At 41.0% G+C, this 21,093-nt stretch overlaps 1 protein-coding gene across 4 annotated transcripts in view; it reads right to left on the bottom strand.

Moving 5' to 3' along the window:
• Positions 1 to 1,955: 1,955 nt before the first annotated feature.
• FAF2 (Fas associated factor family member 2) overlaps positions 1,956 to 21,093 on the bottom strand; it is a 71,330-nt gene continuing 52,192 nt past the window's right edge. For 2 of the 4 annotated variants that reach the window (XM_005209156.5, XM_005209155.5), the window contains exons 5-12: positions 19,423 to 19,499; positions 16,940 to 17,078; positions 15,230 to 15,315; positions 15,040 to 15,131; positions 12,974 to 13,151; positions 11,844 to 12,015; positions 11,102 to 11,245; positions 1,956 to 5,173 (exon numbers count right to left, since the gene is read on the bottom strand). In XM_005209156.5, coding sequence (XP_005209213.1) covers positions 4,991 to 5,173; positions 11,102 to 11,245; positions 11,844 to 12,015; positions 12,974 to 13,151; positions 15,040 to 15,131; positions 15,230 to 15,315; positions 16,940 to 17,078; positions 19,423 to 19,499 — 1,071 coding nt within the window. In that variant the 3' untranslated portion in view covers positions 1,956 to 4,990. The remainder of the gene's footprint in view (positions 5,174 to 11,101; positions 11,246 to 11,843; positions 12,016 to 12,973; positions 13,152 to 15,039; positions 15,132 to 15,229; positions 15,316 to 16,939; positions 17,079 to 19,422; positions 19,500 to 21,093) is intronic. The other 2 variants (NM_001077020.1, XM_059888439.1) reach the window with 2 other exon arrangements.

The raw sequence follows: 21,093 nt of genomic DNA, 5'->3' as shown, positions 1-21,093 counted from the left end.
GAAGGGACAGAAAGGCTTTGAGGGCAGAGTAGGGACAGTGGAGTTGGAACAGTAACGGCTATGGTGAGGAGGGTCGGTTCTTAAGTCCTGAGGGTGAGGCAGTTCTGAGTGAAGGCCATACTCAAAGCCTAGGACTGCTGGCATAGAAGGGAGAAAGCGACCACTCAACTTTGTGTCCATGTACCCAGTGCCAAGCACTTCACAGATACCAGTTCCTTTAAATGGCATCTGGAGGGACTGTACTGGTAGTACAGTGGTTAGGACTCGGTGTTTTCACTGCCAGGGGCTGGGATGGTTCGGGAACTAAGATCCCGAAAAATGGCACCTGGACTTTGCAAGGATCCTGCTGTGAGGTTTATGTATGAGGAAACTTGCCAGCAGGAAGCAGTTTCAAATCCAGATTTGACTCCAAAGCTGCTTCCCGCAATACTATGCTGCCACAGAAGTTGAATACTATGCTCCACACAAGTGGAGCTGGAATTTTAGGGAATCCACATATGCAGGTGTCCAGTCACCCACGTTGCTGGTGGAAAAAGTATCAGTTGCCGACATCTGGAGAATGGCCAGTAGCAACCAGAACAGGATATAGTCCAAGCACATGGCACGTGCTTTGGGAGCTTGCCTTGGAGGACAGCGCATCAAAGTGGCAGAAGAGGCAAGAGGAAGGAACTCTGGGGGCTTGTGGCTCTGTCAGGGTAAAAGCACACATGGAGTCCCAACAGCAGTGGTGGAGGTGTGTCAAGAAAAAGTGTCAGGCACTGTTTGCCCATAAGCAAACTCTCAACCACTCCCTTATTTCTCTCCTTCCTTGATCTGCATGGGGATGAATTGCTAGCAGTGGGCCAGCTACAAACTGGAAAACAGTTAACAGGAGCTTTTACCCAACACTTACTGTGTGCCAGGCACTCTGCAGCAGCAATTTATTGAATCTTCGGGGAAATGCTACATCTGGACCTATCTTACAGATGACACTGAAGCCCAGGAAGTTGTTAGTTGGCCAAAATCACAGCCACAGCCAGGATTTGTGACCAGATGTACCTGGCACCAGAGTTTGCATCTTCCTTGACTACTAATAGATGAAACACATCTTATATGTCAGCAATCAAGCAAATCTTGTGAACAATCAACTGTAAAGTTTTCATTTTTAGGGGATTCTGACCTAAGGTGAATAAACTATTACTGCAGACTAGACTGAGAAGACATTCTAGTTTGCACTCAAGATGTGGGTTAAAAAATACATACATGTATCTTTGGGTAAGCAACAGGGCACTCTGCAAGTGACAAAAACTTACAGAAATGAGTTCTTTGCCCAGGACAGATAGTAGGAAAAAGGCGAAGAACTGAGGCTTAAATTTCCTCAGAAATAAAAATAAGAGCAAAAATAGACTAGGAGGGTAGTTCTCAAAGTCAAGAATCTGTTAGATCCAAAGTGACTCTTCTCTAGCCACTCATTTGCAAGAACATAGGTCTGTACAGGCAGGAGAAATGACATTCCTTAAGAAACTGATTGTTATTAATGCCAGAAAATATACCTTCAAAATACACTTCCTCAGAGAAAGGGGAACAAACGACGACACCTGTGTCAGGCGCTTCATATATATATATATATAGCTTTTCCCCCCCTCCATTTATTTGACTTCATCTGCAAGCCCATCCTGAGGCAGATGGTATTAACTTCATTTACATTTGGGTAAAACTAAAGCTCATGGGACCTGAGACACTGAGGTTAACAAGACTGACAAATGACAGACCACAATCTGAACGCAGATCCGCCAGCTTTCTATTCACTGCCTGACCTGCCATTTTCACAGGAACACATCATGGGTCTATTTTAACTCCCTGCTTCTTTTTGACTCTTACTTCTTGGCAAAATTCCCTTCCCTGATGTTTTCCAACCTTGCCTTCAGACAGAACCACATCTCCCCCAGACAGAAAGACCCACAACTTGGTATGAATATTTTGTTATAAAACATTTAATGTTAACCTACAATACAATGTAAACTTTTATGAAAAAAATTTAAAGTACACTAGATTTCCTCAGTAAATTATCACGTAACTTATTCAGGTGCAGTACACGTTGGGGCACTGCATCCTTTGTGGATGGATTTCTTGTTGCTGCGTCTCTCGCAAGTCCTTAAAAAAACAAACAAACAAACAGAACCAGTTCTAAAGTGGAGCTCCTTCTTCAAGCACCAGATTAATACTCCCCTGACTTTGCGTTCTGGGGGTTATCATTGCATTCTGGGGGTTATCACTCCTTCCCATAGTCATTTTCCGTAACTTTTTCCTTGGCCTTGGCACCATTTGCAATTTTCATAATGACTGTTCAGTTGAAGATTCTAGGTTCTTTTTAGCTTGTTTATAGTTTGTTTTTCTTTTTTAAAGAAGTATTCTCCATTGGCCATTTTTTGTCCAAACATTATAGTGAAAGCAAGGAGAAAGAAGTACTTGCTGCAGGAAATTCTGCAGGCGTGGAAGAAAAAACTGAGGCTGCAGAAATTCAACTGACTCCAACTGGGTATCTTTGCTTGGTCACTTCCTATGGAAATTCAGCCGAATCTACAACTTCAGGCTTGGAAGTGCAGAACAAAACCGGAAACAAGTGTTTCTGTTTAGCTGATGACCTGGCATTTGAAAACAGATGAAATAATCAGGCAATTTGGAAACAAGAGCAAATGCTTGTGGATCACCAGCTTCTCTGTTTTCTCGCTTGAAGGTCCCATCAAGTTCCCAGAGGGCCTTGGGAATAACATACAGATTGTACTGGCATTGACAAAATGTGCATCTTTCATGGAGGAAAGGAGCGGGATGAGTGGCAGGTCTAGATCAGCAAGAAGACAGGAACTGCTCTGAGTAAAGCAGTGCTAAAAAAAAAAAAAAAAGACAAAAACAAAACAAAGCAAATTGACAGGCCACCCTGAGAGTTGTACTGACACAAACGGACTTTAATGCTCTGGCACTGGACCTCCTTCACTGGACCGGTTAGCAAAAGGCAAGAGGCATAAAGTGCACACTGTAGAAGAAGATGCAGATTGAATTATTAGGCAAAAAAAGTACAACTTCCCAGAGGTGTGGGAAAGATACTTGGTACATCCAGCCTGGCAAAGGTCCTGCCAGGGAAATGCAAATTCTAGGCAGGCAGGTTGGTTGAGTTAACTGAAAAAATTCCTCTCTGCGTGCTTGTCAGCAGGAAGCAAACTTCTCACATAAGGTGGACTGGAGAACATGGTTTATCCTGGTATTCACTTCAGATAACATTTTATGGCAACAGCCAGCAATTTCCCAATTGTCTGGTCATGGGATGGCAGGAAACCAAGTGGAAGGATGACAGAAGCCAGGAGCGGGATTACATTTTCCTGGAGATGGCGCTGTAGACACTTGTGCCAAGGCCACTGCGAACTTCTCAAGGCCCACAGGTGACACCTGCTGGGCTCCCCACCGGCCCTGGGTGTTTACGCCAACCACTGGGGCAGCAGAAAACAGCAGCCACGTCAGGCAACCTACAAGGGCGGCCCTCAGGTTTTAGCTAAGCAGGAGAAAGCCTCTGGAGACTGCAAATCCAGCAAGTTGTGCTTGACCTTGGTATGAGCCCCTGGCCTCACCACACGCTAGCGAACTGTGGTAACTTCAGTAGGCTGCAATGTTGAGTCTACACCAGTGTACCACAGAACACTTTGGAATACTTGTCAGCTCATGCTAAGACACAGTCTGACCCACGTACCCACTACCATAAACTCAACCACAGACAGACATCCAGAGGCTAAAAACCCCTACTACTTCAACAGCAATAGAGAGGATAAAAACTCGTCTCCACAGCAGGTGGCTGCATCAAAACCTGAAATGTGCCTTCCAACAGTTTACAGAGGCTGAGTTCTGTCTTGGCTTCCTTCAGGCCTATGGTTCTTTCTTTTAAACCACCACTACCACACATTCCTAAGGAGACAGGCAGGGTCCTCTCACATGGTTCTGTTGATTGCCTCACAGGCCCTGTTAGTCCTTTGGAAAGGCACCAAGCTTGGCAATTCAGGAAGGCTCAGGGCTGGGCAGAAAGGGCATGCACATGTCAGGAATGAAGTGCCATCCTTTGGTTCAGACCCCATAATGACCACCTAACCCAGATTCCAAGGAAAAGCTGCAGTTTTATGTATAGGTAAATCTACATGGAGTTCATACCACATATACGGGTGTATTGGTACATACACAACCTTTGCAGGGCTACAAACCCGGACTTCCTCCCATTGCCCCAAGTGGGGTGCACAGGTGGCAAGAAAGGACAGCAAGAGTTGGACCAAAAAGAATAACCTCTCTGGGAACATGAGAGGGACAATGGCAGAAATAAGCACAAACCAGCCCAGGGCACCTTTATTACACTCTTGTGGGCTGAAGAGCCCAGGGCAAAAATTCATGGGTTTAAAAACTGGCTCTTTATCAAATAATGTTAAGGAAAACAAATATGTCAGCCTTATTCCTTTGGTCATTACAAAGCAACAGAAAAAAATTTAAAATTATTCATAAATCGTAGGAAGCTGAAGGAACATCTCTCTGCCCTGTGCCTTCTCTTCCCTCTTCTCTAGAGGTGGGAGAAGCGAGTCCTCAGGAGACGCTGCAGTAGCTGTTTGATGAAGGTTTTCACTTTTATTTTCCATAAAAGCAAGAATGCATGAGCTCTAGTGGGAATGTGCCCTTCCCCAGTTGGGACACTGGCTGGGTTGGAGGTGAAGAGTCTCCTTTCACTGGAAGGTGTGTGGTGCAGAGGGAGTAGGGAAGGGTGGGCTTGCCGGCGGGAACGTTCATTGCTAACCTTGCGTGCACACACAGGTGGTGACTCTTGCAGGCAGCATGGTTTCTGATCCTTCCTTAGGATGCAGCAGTCTTTAAAAAAAATATTGTATTATAATAATAATAATATCAATCTCTCTTATTTTTTTGTTTTTGTTTTTTTTCCATTTCTTTTGGGGATTGGGGTGGGAGAGAAGAGGAAGAAAAAGTGTCATTCGTCTGTTAGGTCCTGAACAAAGAGAACTTCTGTGTGGCTGAGTCCGGCCTCCTGCAGCGTTGGGGGGTTGGGCCACTCCTCTGAAGGGAGGCAGGGCAGCACCCTTCGGGGAAAATTGGCTTCGATCTGAAACTTTTCAGGGCTTTCTTTCAAGGAGAATAAGAAGTCGTGGATTACCTGCAGAGGTCACAGAGAAAAAGGGCAGTGAGAAAACACACACACACAAATACACACACAAAAACTATGAAATCAAATACACCCCAGCTCTCTCCAGGATGACCTGGAGATACAAAATTACTGCATTACACTGAAATTTCATTTCAAAATCCATCCATTTCACAGAGCAATGCAGGGAAGCTCTTTTAAGAGATTTGTTACCCAGTCCTGCTATGAATTCATACATTTCTTTCTTTGAAAACTGGTCTGATATAAACAACAAACCTTGCTGTTGTTGAGTTGGTAAGTCCTAGTCTTTGAGACCCCATGGACTGTCACCCACCAGGCTCCTCTGTGCATGGTATTTCCCAGTCAAGAATACTGGAGTGGGTTGCCATTTCCTTTCTCCAGGGGTCTTTCTGACCCAGGGGTTGAACCCACATCTCTTCAATTGACAGGTGGGTTCTTTATCACTGAGCCACCAGGGAAGCCCTAAACATTTTTTACTTAGGAATAGTCAAGAGTTACAGAAAAGTCAGAAGCATAGGTATAGTATTTTTTCTTTGAATCCAACTGAAAGTGAGCTACCAACTGAATGTCCCATCATCCCAGAATACTTGTGTATATTTTACAAAAAGGGCAATTACCTTCATAATACAAAACCTGCAAAATCAGGAAACTTAACTGACACTATAAAAATGTACATTAAATTTTCATTCAGGCTCCATTCAAGTACTGGCAGTTGCCTTTTAGAGCAAAAGCATCCAGTTTAGAATTGTGTGTTGCATTTAGTAGCTGTCACATCTCCTAAGTCTGTTCCTTTAGCCTGGAACAAATTTTCAGGATTTCCTTAACTTTCATAACCCTGACACTACTAAAGGTTTCCGGTCAGTTATTTTGCCTCTTAATTTGTTTATCTGAAGTTTATTCATGATTAATTCCAGTTATGCATCTTTAGCAGGAGTGTTATAGAAATGATGTGATCTACTCAATGCATACTATTCAGGTGGAGTATAATTTCAATTTGCTCTATTACCTATGATGTCCACTGTGATCACTTGATTAAGGTGGGACCTGCCAGGCCTCTTCACTCTTAGTCTTTTCTCCATTGTAACTAAGGAATATTTCTTGGGGAAGTACTCTGAAACTCCAGGAACATTCTGCTCCTCAAATTTTCTTCAATTTATTAACATAGAGCCATGCTTCCCTATTTTATTCAATAGGTTCTAATGCTCAAACTGTCTCTGATGGAGTCTGAGAAGCCCAATGAAGCTGGCTTCTGTGTATTTCTGACCTGTCTCCGATGTTCTCTGAATAATTTCTTGCTTTGTGGCACAAGGTGTTACAGGCGAATCTTGTATTTTCCATCAAAGCCCTTAACTTTCATAAGCCATTTCTCCAAGGAGCCCTGATTATTCTTTTTAAAAAATTTTTAAATTTTTGGTTGCACTGGTCTTCATTGCTACATGCAGGCTTTCTTTTGTTGTGGCTAATGGAGGCTACTCTCTCACTGCAGTGGCTTCTCTTGTTGTGGAGCACAGGCTCTAGGCCCATGGGCTTCGGTAGCTGCAGCACTCAGGCTCAGTAGTTACGGCACAACACACAGGCTTAGTTGCTCTGCAGCATGTGGGATCTTCCTGGACCAGGGACTGAACCCACGTCCCCTGCATTGGCAGGTGGACTCTTTACCTCTAGACCACCAGGGACATTCCCTGGTTCTTCCTAATGGACAATGGCATTTAAAAACCATGACCTAGGGAATTTCTAGGTGGACCAGTGGTTAGGATTCCATGTTTCCATTGCAAGGAGCACGGGTTCAATCCCTGCTTAGGGAACTAAGACCTTACATGCTGCATGATGTAGCCAAAGAAAGAAAAAAATAAGAAAATAAATAAAAACCATGATCCAGGTACTAAAAGTATGTTCACTGCTACTGGGGTGCTGATGTTCCTAGGCACACTCTGTGGAGAAAGCTAGGCAATGTGTACATACATATACACATCTGTATCTTTATTTCCCTCTATATATGCTGAATGCTCAGAGTTGATTCCTCTTTCCAAATGTACACCCTCCTTACCTGGTTCTGGCTTTAATATCTACTCCATTCCCAGGCCACCTGGGCTCTGACTTCTTTGCACTGGGTGTCCCCACAAGTGGATACCTCCTTAACTTGATCGAGATCAGGACCAGCACCCTCCATGTGGACCTCTCCTCTGAGAAAGCCCTCTTACTCTAGTCTGGCTCTGACAAGATACAGGTAAGTTCTTATTTTCCCCTCTCTCTTAACTCCACCCATTAAGAATACACACCCTGGCTGATCTATGGTCCTATTCATCTCATATGCCATTTCTTTTTAAAAGATATTTATTTGGCTGTGCTGGGTTTTAGTTGTGGCACGTGGAATCCTTAGCTGTGGAACGTGAACTCTTAGTTGAGGCATGCAAACTTTCAGTTGCAGCATCTACTTCCCGGACCAGGGATGGAACCGAGGCCCCCTGTGTTGGGAGCATGAAGTCTTAACCACTGGACCACCAGGTAAGTCCCTTTTGTTTTTTAAACAAGTATTTATTTGGTGGTGTCAAGTCTTAGGTGTGGCATGCAGGATCTTCACTGTAGCACATAGGAACTTTTCATTGCAGTGCGTGTGAGCTCAGCAGTTGTGGTGCGCGGGCTTAGTTGCTCCTTGGCATGTGGGATCTTCTGAGACCAGGGATTGAACATATGTCCCATGCACTGGAAGACCAGGGAAGTCCCACATATTCCATTTCTAACAAGACTCTAAGGGATGTGCTATGAAGGACACTGCGTTCAGGTCCCTCACAAAGATCAGGAACACTCTATTCAAGTTACACTTACTTTTTGGAGGAAATCTATTTCTATTTCCTTTTTATTCCACCTCTCATATAAGTATATTCCCTTTTGGTGAAGCAGTCCTTCCTGCGTTTGTCTTAACTTAAACTTACCTCTTTAGAATTTTTAAGGGGCTATAGCTACAAATCCATTTAAAGAGTAAGTTCATTTTTCTCTTATCTAATCCATTCATGATTTTACAAATTTCTCATATTTTGGTCAACCTTAATAATTTTCAGTTCCCTTCTGTCTTTGCAATTTCCATTAACATTCATTCTCCTTTTCTTTTCTTGAGATGCATCAGTTAGACTTGCACCAAGTATTCTTGGTATGAACCCAGTAAGGGTTTTACAAAAGGGCAAAACATCTTGCTCCTTTTTCAATCACTGCTTGATAATACTCAACACTAATACAACACTGGCATTCTTTATCACTGGCAATGCCCTAAAACCATCAAGAAACACATAAAATCACTCTAGAGGTGCCTTTTGGTTCGTAATGGATAGAAAAATGAGTTCTGGGCTGAGTTTAATTTGGATTCTCTCATATGCATTTATTTAGGAGAAAGTCAGGTGCCACTTTTCTGCCCACTCACAGAAGCTGGAGATTTTTGTACATTTTATCCTTTTTTTAATCCTAGCATTTAATCACTGTCAAGAGTTGAGTATCATGTGCAAACAGTTCATTTCATGTAACATTCACTCATCCAGAGTATGTATAGAGGGTAGAATTCACAGGAAGATCACAGTCTGTGAGGGCACTAAAAAACTGTAACTCATTCTTCAGCTACTTGCTATTAACACTACGAATGTTAAATGAAAAGCCAACAGGGCCACTATACCTCCTGTCACACTTCTTTCCTATCTTTGAGCCCTGTCCTCATTTCTCCATCTTAGTTTTTATTTTTTAAAATAACTTTTAGTGTGAACCTTTTTAAAGGCTTACAAGGATTAAATATTTATTAACAAAACAAATTGGTTGGTTACCCTTTAACTAAAAGTCTATTCTATTCCACAATTCTAATAGACTTTCCTCTAAAACTCTGAGGAGAGCAAATTTTGGTTAGGCTTTTCATATATGTAATGAGAGTTTGGGGAGTAAAAGCTCCAGAAGAGCTTGGGCATACTACAGGGAAACTGTTAGTCAAGATGGTTGCAAGCTAAAACCTACACACAAAACAGCAGTTAGGAGACACATCAAGGCAAGGGAATGAACATATAGTAACCATCTACAACATGGTAGGTCCTGTTTGAGGCTCATTCATGTTATTCCCAAATAAAATACCCAAAGTTAGGGATGAAGAGTACCTTCCTCCATATAAATCAGTATATAAATGAGAGAGAAATAAAATGGAGAAGCTATTTATTTCACCAGGATGCCTCACAACGTTTTACTGTGAATTAGCTCTTTGAATCATCTTAACATTCTTAGTAGTCAGCAAGCTCTGTGAATTTCAGAACCAAACTTTACTCACCTGCATAACTCACAGGGTACCCAGCACAGGGCCTAAAATACCTTCAGTTTAATGTTATCAGAGGGCAAGTCATATTTCCATTGTACATTTGCGATATATCTGAGGCCCTCTAAGAGATTCTGTAACTTGCTCAATGTTCTCCAATTAAACAGAAATAAGTAATCAATGTGCCACCCAGCCTCACCTACCCACAGAGCAGCCACATTTCTATTATGCGGTTTGTTGTTGTTTAGTCACTAAGTCATGTCTGACTCTTTTTCAACCCCATGGACTTTAGCCCGTCAGGCTCCTCTGTCCATGAGATTCCCCAAGAAGAATACTGAGGTGTTTTGCCATTTCCTGCTCCAAGAGATCTTTCTGACCTAGACATTGAACCCAAGTCTCCTGCATTGGTAGGTGGATTCTTTACCACTGAGCCTCCATGGGAAGTCCAATTACGCAGTTTACTCCTGATTATTTCAAGGGATCAGGGAAATGGCAGAATATAGTATGGTTGTAAATTTGGAAAGGCAACATGCCAACACAATATAAACATAAAGGCAACATACCAACACTAAATATAATATAATTCCTTCTGATAAAAAACATAAAATATAGCATTTGAATGTTTACTATGAACCAGGCACAATGTTAAGTACTTTACATACGAACTTAATTCTAATTATCCTACTACAGAGTGACCATTATACTCATTTTACAGATGAAGAAACTGAGGCGTAGAGATTAAGTAAACTCACCAAGGAGAGACATCTATTAACAACAGAACAATGAGAATTTGCTCCTCATTCTGTAAGACTCTGTCTGTGCTTTTAACTACATCCCTGCTGTCACTTTAGTCGTGTCCAACTCTGTGTGACCCCATAGACGGCAGCCCACCAGGCTCCTCCGTCCCTGGGATTCTCCAGGCAAGAACATTGGAGTGGGTTGCCATTTCCTTCTCCAATGCATGAAAGTGAAAAGTGAAAGGGAAGTCACTCAGTCGTGTCCGACTCTTCGCAACCCCATGGACTACAGCATACCAGGCTCCTCTGTCCATGGGATTTGCCAGGCAAGAGTACTGGAGTGGGGTGCCATCGCCTTCTCCAACTACATCCCTATGGAATGACAAATACTATTTACCTATGGACACCAGCTATACAATGTAGCCCTACTACATGGGGCTTATGGGTTAACCTGAGAAGAAACAAACAGTGACAACTGCATGAAAACTGCACATGCACTTATATCCACTTGTGTAATTCCAGTCATTCTAGGGCCATGGGGATAGAGCCTTTTCTACACAGCAAGGGGTGCTGATGGGATTCTGAAGCCAATGAAAGCCGAGCAGCAAAGGAGAGTCTCCCACCTCCAACATCCGAGTCTTCTGTGGAACTTCTTGGTAAGGTATCTTTTCTTCTTGGCAGAGCTCAAACATGACATAATGAATCTTAATAACTGCTCTGTGTTGGCAGCTAGACCTGAAGGAACCTACAATAATTCAGTACCCTCTTCACTCTCTGTTCTACCCCCTTCCTCCTCTGTTCATTAGAGCAGCAGATAAACCAACAACATTCTTGAGAGTCCTTAAAAGCTTTCAGATCTATAGCCCAGACATTAACACTTCACACAGTTGAGGCAGTCCTTACTGTTAGAGACTGTGAAAAGTGGAATCGTCTCTCTACTCGAGAATCATTGGGTAATTTGAAAATGATTTTGACACTTTCAGGGTCATCAGGGGAAGGCTCTGGGGGCAGGCACTCCAACTTCCTTTCCTTCTCCTCTTGTAAATTCTGTAGAGACACAAAGCAAAGGTGAGACTATGGTTCCAATTAGGGAACAAGGAAACAAGAAATACAATCATATCATGTAGGTTTACTGGGCAGTATCAGGAAAAAAACTTCTTGGCAAGAGTCAGAAACACCTTACTTCAAATTATATTTATCTGATTGCACACCACTGCATCACATATATTATTTATTGACTATGTTAAGGTATGCAACTGTTAGAAAAAAGGGAAGGACTAAAAGACACTGGCTATAATCAAGCAGCAATATGCAATGATGAAACAAGACCACGAATTAAATGTCAGATGACCTAACACTGGTACTTGAATGTTTAAACACTATTGCTGTGAATTAGCATATTGAACTGTTTACTATCTGTTTATGCTTCCTTTTCATGGAACAGAGCTGTTTTACATAACCTTTATACTTACTCTTATATTTGTTTTAATAAACTTAAAAAAAAATACTTTTTGTGAAAAATGTAGTAAACACTAAAACGGCATGGAGAATTTAAATCATTCACAATCCTATCAACTAGTGTTTTCCTTTCACACTTAAGAAGAGAGTGAGTCTGGGAGTCACCAGAAGCAGACAGGCTCCTCACCCGCCGCCGCCTCTCCTCTGCCAGCTTCTGCTGCTGCACCTCCTCCTCCTTCCGCCTCTTCCGTTCGCGCTCCTCTCGCTTCTTTCTCTCTTTCTCCTGGTCAGCTCTGAGAGAGGCCAGGTAGGCCTCATCCTGCTGCTGTCTCAGCACCTGGGTCTGGTTTCGTTCTTCCCTGTGGACAGATCAAAAGCACAAAAGGAAAAGATAAATCTCACAAAGCCCTGTGTTTCCTTATACTGAAAAATTTTTAGGGGGTTAAAAAGGTTGACAATCTGGGCAGAAGACTATTTCACACTATCATGAGAGAGTACAAAGAAAGCATGCAGAATCTAAATGCACTGTCTCTTGTCTTAATTTGGCAGAAAAAGAAATGGCGAGTTTTTCCATCTCTTTTCAATTTTTCATGTAAAACTACCCTTTCCCCCCAATCCTAACAGAAGTAACTCAGTATTATTACCATCAAATGTTCATCAATATCATATTTTATAGGTAAATACCTTCTTGGGTAACTGCATTTTTATATATATTGCTTTTATAAAACCAAAAAACCACACACATATTTTAGCAGATTTGAAAAATACAGAAATTCAGAATTCTATTAATCAAAAAGGAAACACTGACATTTTAGGATATTTCTTTTTCTCTCTGAAAAATTGGGTATGTATGTAGAGTGTTGTGTGTCTGTGTCTGTAAAATTAAAAGAAAATATCCCAGAATGTTAAAGTGGTGGTAGGATTATGAATTATTTAAAATTTTTTCTTTGTGCTTTTCTGTGTTTCCTGAATTTTCTACATTAATTTCTGTATATTATATGATGGCAGGGCGTGGGGAGTTATAACCATTCCTCAGTTTTTATATTTAAGTTCTTTATATCATGCTCAGCTATTTTAAATGACATGATCTGTGATCTTGAGCACAGTCTTATCTTTATTTTGAATGACATCTCCAAGAACAAATGATCTGATGGAGTTATTTAGGTCAAAGTATCAATATATGAATATTTTAACATTAAATGGAGAAGGCTTTTGAAGTTGCCTAACACAGAGAAGAAGTCAGGATTTGTGAAGCCCCAGGTAAGGCACCCACGTCTGCAGCTGGTCTCTCAGTTCCAGAGAGGAACTCCCCTGTACCTCTCTAGGCGTTCAGACACCAGGTAAGTCTGATTTGCATCCATGATAAATGTCAGCTGGTTAATGAGGTCATCAGGCTGAATGAGGCCTTCTAGACGTCCTACCACAGTCATCCTCCGATCCTTCAACATAATCATGGCCAGGAATGGATAGGTGTTTTCTCTTAAAGCCTGAGAGACTGACAGAAAGAAGATCCAAAAAATCAAGGGCAGGACTTAGGGATGAAACAGATTAATTCTTAGAGTTCACACAACAAGCAAGAGATAACTGCTTTAGTCTCAATTGGGAAACAATGGAGGTGTCATTTATTCCCTGCCTACCTTTTTTCCTCTTCTAGTTTCTCAATCTTTTTGTTGTTGTTGTTGTTATATATTCGTGTTCCTATGTCCAATTAGTCTGATTAGAGTAGGACAGGCTTTTCTGGTGGGGTGTGGTTGTCATGATGATGCTAGAGCAGGCTGCAGAGTTCAAGGACGATGTCTATTTGACAGAGCAAAAAGGATATACAAGGACTCTGCTGCTGCTGCTGAGTCTCTTCAGTCGTGTCCAACTCTGTGCGACCCCACAGACGGCAGCTCACCAGGCTCCCCCGTCCCTGGGATTCTCCAGGCAAGAACACTGGACTGGGTTGCCATTTCCTTCTCCAATGCATGAAAGTGAAAAGTCAAAGTGAAGTCGCTCAGTCGTGTCCTAGTCTTAGCAACCTCATGGACTGCAGCCTACCAGACTCCTCTGTCCATGGGATTTTCCAGGCAAGAGTATTGGAGTGGGGTGCCACTGCCTTCTCCACAAGGACTCTGGCTACTGCTTATTATAATAATCTTACTTTGTGCTGGTTGGGGTCAAGCCTAAAGAGGCCAAGGCTGCAACTCTCCAGTTTTCTGTTACTGGTGATGATCTAAACCATCATCTTCCTTATCTTTTGTTCCTTTTATCCAATTCCTTCCTTATCCCCTTTTCCTATGTCCCATACATGCTACCCAATAAAAAAAGGGCTAGCTTTTCTATTCTGAACAAGCTTAGAAAGTTGGTCCTCCAAATAACCAAGATTTTACCATAACAGTTTTACCTTATGATTTGAAAAGAAGAGATTTTAAGCTTCTATAAAAAATACCCTTAGTCTCCTTCTATCACTGGTCATCTCCAAAGCCATATTAGAATGTCAAATATGCAAGGACTTATCAGCTGTTTAAAAACCAATTAGGAACAACAATTCGGATTCCAGGATGCAGACAAACCACCTACTGCATCTTTGGTTCTCAGGATTTAGCACAGAACCTGTATGCCAATACATACTCAAAAGTTGCTGAACAGAAGTAGCTGCAAAGTAAACTATGTTTTCCTTCACTAGATGCCCTTATATCTTATGGTGGTTTAGTTGCTAAGTTGTGTCCAACTCTTGTGACCTCGTGAACTGTAGCCTGCCAAGCTCCTCTGTCCATGGGATTCTCCAGGCAAGAATACTGGAGTGGGTTGCCATTTCCTTATCCAGGGGATCTTCCCGACTCGGGGATCAAATCTGGGTCTCCTGCACTTCAGGCATATTCTTTACGATTGAGCTACCAGGGAAGCTGGTACATCTTACACTGACTTCTAAAGATATTTACCTCCAGTTAAGAGTTTGTTACAGTCAGTAAAGATCTGAGCTTTCTGAATCCCTATGGGCACTCAACATACTAGAACAACTATCTCACTGTGTAAGAAGCTCTGGTAAAATTGCTAATGACAAGAATAGACTCTGGTAAAAAGCCCACTAAGATTAAAGACAAGTTGCTGGCCAGGACTGGGTATTTTAAAAAACAAAACAGGTTCTGGCAATGGTTAACTGTAATAAGTGGGCTAGAGTCTGACAGACCTGAGCGTGCTCCAAAACTTGCTAACTGTATGATTGTGGGCCAGCAGCTTCAACACCTAAACTATACAGTGGAGGTAATACAACCCCATCTCTTATGACTGCTGAGAGGTTTGGTTGGCCAAAGAATAGTCATGCGATAAATGGCGTGTCCATCCAGATTATTTGAAAGATATTCTAACAATTTCAATGAGGGAAAAAAAAAACAACTTACCTCTGTATCCCTCAGGTTTGTTTGTGGAGCATGCCCAGAAGAGCATCCTAGTGTTTATTAGTGAAATAACTTCAGGTGCACAGAGTGTGTTGCTGGGGAGAGGGATGAAAATGACGTAAGAGGAACTTGCTTACCACAACTATCAGCAGATAAGATCAGAAAAGAGGGAGAAAAAAAACAATCCACTTACCGACAGAATTCATCCGAGTCCTGGTGATCGTCTCCATGAAGATAAACCAAAAGAAAGCGAAGCTCCCGTTTGGCATCATTAAGTGCCTGTGAGAAACAGAAGATCACTAATTATGATGATGACTGTGCCTCAAGCTTTTAATTAGGATAAGGGTCCTAATGGATACAGCTATGTATTTAGGAACAAAAGAAGAAATAAGGAAAGAAGGGAAGCAAGAAAACCAGAAAACTCCTGGGCTTTTCTATCTTCACACCCCCGGCATTCCTCTCCCAATAGAAAGTCCATATGCTAATACGCTCCAATGAAAAAGTTTTTAGTGTTGTTAGGATTTAAATTGTATTAGGCAAGTGAGAATAAAGAATAAGCAGGCTGACAGAAAAAAGCCCCATGTAATCACAGAAAAGTCAGCTGTTCCCAGTCTAAAGAATGATAAAAACAGGAGAATCTGACCTGAAAAAGGAGACGAGAATTTTGCCACTTGATAGCTACAGCATAATAAATACTGTGAAGATAAGCCAGATCCCTGGCCACATGCCAAACAGGGATGAGAAAATGAGAGACCTAAGGGCATTTTAAAGAGCATGAGTTTTAAAAGATCTTCAAAAACAAGGCAAGTATCCCACATTCCTGTGTGTGCTTTTCCATTTGTAGACTCCTAGACATATTACAATTCAGTTAAGGTTTCCTGAATGACCAATAGTGGTCTACCCTCAGGATCACAGCGAAGAGGGTATATGAGAGGACCCATCTCATTCACGACTGTATCTCTAGCATTGAGCACAACGTGTGGCATATAGTAGGTGCTTAAGGCTTACTGAATGGGGTGGGAGCAGCCAGTGAGAAAAAACAGATGTGGGAGAATCAGACAGGAAGCCAGAGTCAGCATTTTTCTCCTTTTCCAGATAGATTCAGGAATCCTGGAGGCTGCAGAACAGAACCGTCCTTAGGCACATGCCCACCGTGTGCTTCTACCTTGTTTTCTGGTGAAGTGGGGTGTGCCCAATACCCAAAGAACTCCTACTTATCTTCGCCCCTGAGAGATAACAACAGTCAAAGGTGTGTGTTGCTTGGGTTAAATGAGATGTGCTGCCTTGAGTCTATGGTCTATGCCCTTATTCAGTTCTGTGAGGGATCCAAGAAGACTTAGGCTTTGCCTACAAGGAGCTTATGGTCTGTATAGGAGATAAGACATGAACACAAACAACTATAAAATAAGGAAGACTGTGAAATTGCTATAACATTTAAAAAAAAACACTATGAAAATACAAAAGACTATTTTAGTCTATAAGTAGGCAGGGTAGAGTGCAGCAATCAGGAAAGGTACAAGAGGGGCAAGACACGAGCTGGTAAAGGATGGGCAAGATTCCAGTTAACAAAAATGTGAGGAAGGCATTCCAGATAGAGGAAACAGTAAAGTAAAAGCAAAGGCACAGAGGTGGGACGTTACAAAGTGTGTTAAGGGGATTGTTTAGCTGGAACCTAAGGTACAGGAAAACAAGTTATGCAGGAAAGACCTCAAAATGAGGTTGGGATTAGATCAAAGAGGGCCCAGCTAAAGGGCTTGTGTGTGTGTGTGTGTGTGTGTATGTATAAGCCATAAAAAGTCATTTAAAGTTTTTGAATAAAAGAATGACATGATCAGTGCTGGCCTATGCTTTGAGGATAGAACCATATCAATAAATTGGCATCTATATGGTTTGTGGCACTGACCTGGCTGTATGTTCCCAGGTAGAAGACAGGGTGTGCCCTCCCATATTTCTCTTCAAAAGAGTGCATAAATGAAACAATGTCCCCAACGGGATCAGTGACCCGGTTGCGAGGGTCAGGCCGTATAAAACGAAGAGCAAACCTGGGGAGGAAGGAATAAATATCACATGAATCGGCTTACTGTAGTGCATACGGAATAGGCCAGTTTGTAAAGATTCCTATACAGAGCCACAGGCATGGCAGCAAGGGGAGGTGAAACACCTCTGAGTGGACCATCAAACCTGAGAAGACAGTCTGGCTCAAAAGCCACAAAGCAGCACGTTGTGCCACAGCCTGTTTAAGAAGAATGCAAACTACTAGGATTATAAATTTCAACACTGGCGTAAACAAATATTAAATGCTTTTTGCAGAAAAATTTAGGACTAAAAGAACTGGGAAAGGAAGACCCAATATCCACAAAGGTCATGAGTCAGGCTGTGCCCTCAGACTCTTGTAATGGCACTGTCTAAAACAGCCAAGAGCCACCTACGGCTATCAAAATTACCAAGAAAATTAATTCAATACAATAAAAAAATTTAGTTCATCACTCACAACAGCCATATTTCAAGTGCTCAATAGCCACATGTGGCTAATGGCTTCCACACTAGACAGCGAAGATACACAACATTTCCATCATCACAGAAAGTTCTATTAGACAGTGCTGTTCTAGAACAGAGCTGTCTCTTTCTGATTGTTCTACTTGCCTCTCCCTTTCCTTTCTGTTCTCTTGGAATTTTGAATTATGAATCCACATCCCCAAACTATTCAGATTATGGACAAGAACTTCAAATCCAAACTTGCACTCATGATTTACTTGCTTGTCAATGGGGCAAGTAAATTTTGCTCAGTGATTTATGGTTGACAGCATCCACAGAGAAGTTATAAAATTGATCTAGACAACACTTGGCCAGAGTTGAAAACTTGGCAGTTACTTAAGTTTAAAGATGGTACATCTGTTTCTGAAGAGGCCATCTTATCACATTTGTATAGTACCATTTATTTATCCTTTGGGTTTCCATAAAAGGCAAAGGAGCAGGGGCTTGATAAGTCAAGGTGCTACATAACGTTAAACAAGTTGCTTGGATGATACAGTTGCATTAAAATTAGTAACACATGCCATGCATATTTTTCCCCAAGGAAGTGAACAATATTCATATACTTGAAGAAATTTCAGCATAGAAAAGCTAACTACACTATGATACTCTCCTTACCAAATACTAAGTCAGTTCTTCATCCCCTTAACAAATTCCCCATATATACACAATGTCACTTGGAATTTCTCCTGAATAATCAAATCTAACTCATTGACACAAACATTCCAGAGCAAATTAAAAATAAAAGAAAGAAGCTGTGTATGTGGAGGAGTGATTAGAAATCCTTAAGATTAATGTTTTGATAATTTTCTCTGAAATCAAGTATTTTAGGATTATCTTATTACTCTAAGTTTTCAAATTTTATGAATGAATGGATAAAGGTTTTAATTATTTTTTGTTGTTGTTCTTTCTCATCACAATATAGTCCAATGGCCAACACAATTTAGGACAATTAGCTTAAAAAAAACAAAACAACAGAGATATCAACTCCATCTTCATTATGATTTTAAAGATTTTTACATGCACCTCTGAAGCTGGTCGGTCCATACCTTCAGGCTCTGTTGCCTAGAGTAAGGCAAAGATTAGCCTGTATTCAGAGTCAGGTACAGGTTGCGCTGTACGCATACAAGGCTACATTTGTTGGCCTGGATGCCCATAAACATTCTAGTTCTCCATAAAGATTAGGTGTGGATTCATCTATTACTGAGTTCCAGATCAGACACTCAAGTCTGATGTGCACCTTGGGTCCCCTGACATTTTCCAATCTTTCTGCAGCTTCTTGTGCTGAGCTCTCCAAACGGTGAAAGAAGGAAGTGAGAAGAAAAGTGACGGTGTGAAGCAAGGGTGTACACACGTGTGGAAGGGTTATAGTGCCAGCAACCTATGGATTACCAAGACAGAGGGAAATGTACAGAAGGGGTGTCTAGAATAGTGAAACTGTTATAGGAGGAATCTGGGGAAAAATGGGTCATTTCAGAGCAAGTCAATCTGTTGGAATTATGAGTTGTAAGATGGTTTAGGGTGAAAGTTAATAAGGAGTATGAAGCTAGTAAAGGTAACAAAGGTTGGAACAGAAAGGGTGTGAAGACTAACTGAGGAATGTAGGCGGAAAACATGGTGGGATAGGGAGGATACAATAAATATAGGAAGACTCATTTGTGAAAATAACATCTGTTGTTACGTTCGAAAAACTGAAAATATTTTCATGCTATATGCAATACTTTAGGAAAGGTATTCAATAATGATGATAAACTGGCAAGTTGAAATTGATCAGAGCATAAACCTTAGTCTGATCTGTTTCTGCTCCAAAGTCTACCCTGTTGCTACTAAACACATGGATACAAAGGTACGTACCTAAATATATCAAGTATTGTGTAATAGGTAAACCGGAATGGAAGCATTATCAAGTAATAACCCCATCCAAGCAGCCCCTGAAATTCCAAAAACAAAGTTAGATATCATTCTCCCAATCCCTAATACCTTAACTGCTAGATAAGATTTTCATTCTTTTTTGTCCTTTATGTGATTTCTCCTTCTGTCACATATGGTTCTCTTTTCCTGGACCACTTCATCTTTCTTAAAAAACCAACTACTTAGGACCTCATTTCATCTAATAATATCATAATTTTTGTATTAAATCTGCTTGAACACTTTTTGTGCAGCTACCTATATTAGTTGTCAAATTCAATTCCAAGTTTTCCTCCCCAAATCATAAATATTCATTCTTTCATTTTTAGAGTTAACACATTAAAATGTAGTATATAGAAATAACAAGAAAGATAACCAATATTACTACCTTGGACCTCTGTATGTAAGTGATGAATAATTATACTAATCACAATTACAAATCTCCAAATAGCTGCTAATTTCAATAGTAGTGTTAATTATTTTAACAATATTGATTATTGCTGCTCTTATTATTAACTAATGAATACATAGGGCTCTATAGCTTACAAAGCATTTATTATATGTTATATTATGTTAATGTGATATCCTCTTTGTGTCCATGGCCAGGGAACTCTAGAGCTCTGGAACTCCATTAGTGGACATTAGGGTCTCAAACACAGTCAAGCCCAAAACAAACTGCAGTAACACTGGGCACATATAGAAGGACTCTTTTTTTTTTTTTTCCCCTCTCACTGCACTGCACAGCTTGTGAGATCTTAGTTCCCTGACCAGGGATTGAACCTGGATCCTCAGCAGTCAAGTGCAGAATCCTAAGCACTGGACTGCCAGAAATTCTTTTGAACTACTCCTTGAATCATATAATCCTCTAAGATTCTGTGCTCTTCTACTGTTAAATACTTTAAAACAGCTACTTAGAAACTCTGTTTTTTAAATCTTACCAAGTACTCTGCAAAAGGAATGATGGAATACATTTTAAACTCAAGTGTAAGAAGTGAGTGTTAACTCTTAAGAATAAGAAAGAGAAACTCTAAAAGTTCTCTGGAGTTCACTGTGAGTATACACACCTGACTTCCCTAATCTGACTGCGAATAATCTGAAAAGGGAAGAATGCCTCTTTATTCATCTCTAGATTCCCAACAGCAAAATATCAAGTACCTGAAACACTCTTAAATGCCAACTGAATATAACTGAATCACCTCCTTGCTACTACTAGCCCTGAGATTAATTTCAAAAATATGGCCAAGGCTCCCACAGAACTTCCAAGTATTTTCCTAGAAGTACCTTAAAATTAAGCAAAATGAAACAGCAAAGAATTCAGTAAACATTAATTTAAAAGTGCAGGATCTACTAAACACAAACATTTTTAGACACGTAAATACATGTAGATAAAGTGTCATAAACACAAAACAAGGCACAGAAAACTCTTCAAGTAACTGGCATAGAAACAGGGAAAAAAAGGATAGTTACTTTCTTTGGTTCAGTAAGGAATCAAGAAAAAAATGATACACCCAATAAATCTACCAAGGAGCTAGGTCAAGCTAACAGGTTTATATTCTCAATATTCCTTTTGCTCCTATCATACAGAGATCAACATAACCAAGTAAAAGAACTTTTAAA

The sequence above is a fragment of the Bos taurus genome, chromosome 7 (genome assembly GCF_002263795.3).
Source record: "Bos taurus isolate L1 Dominette 01449 registration number 42190680 breed Hereford chromosome 7, ARS-UCD2.0, whole genome shotgun sequence".
NCBI classification, from domain to species: domain Eukaryota; kingdom Metazoa; phylum Chordata; class Mammalia; order Artiodactyla; family Bovidae; genus Bos; species Bos taurus.
This window is presented reverse-complemented; position numbering and strand designations above follow the sequence as displayed.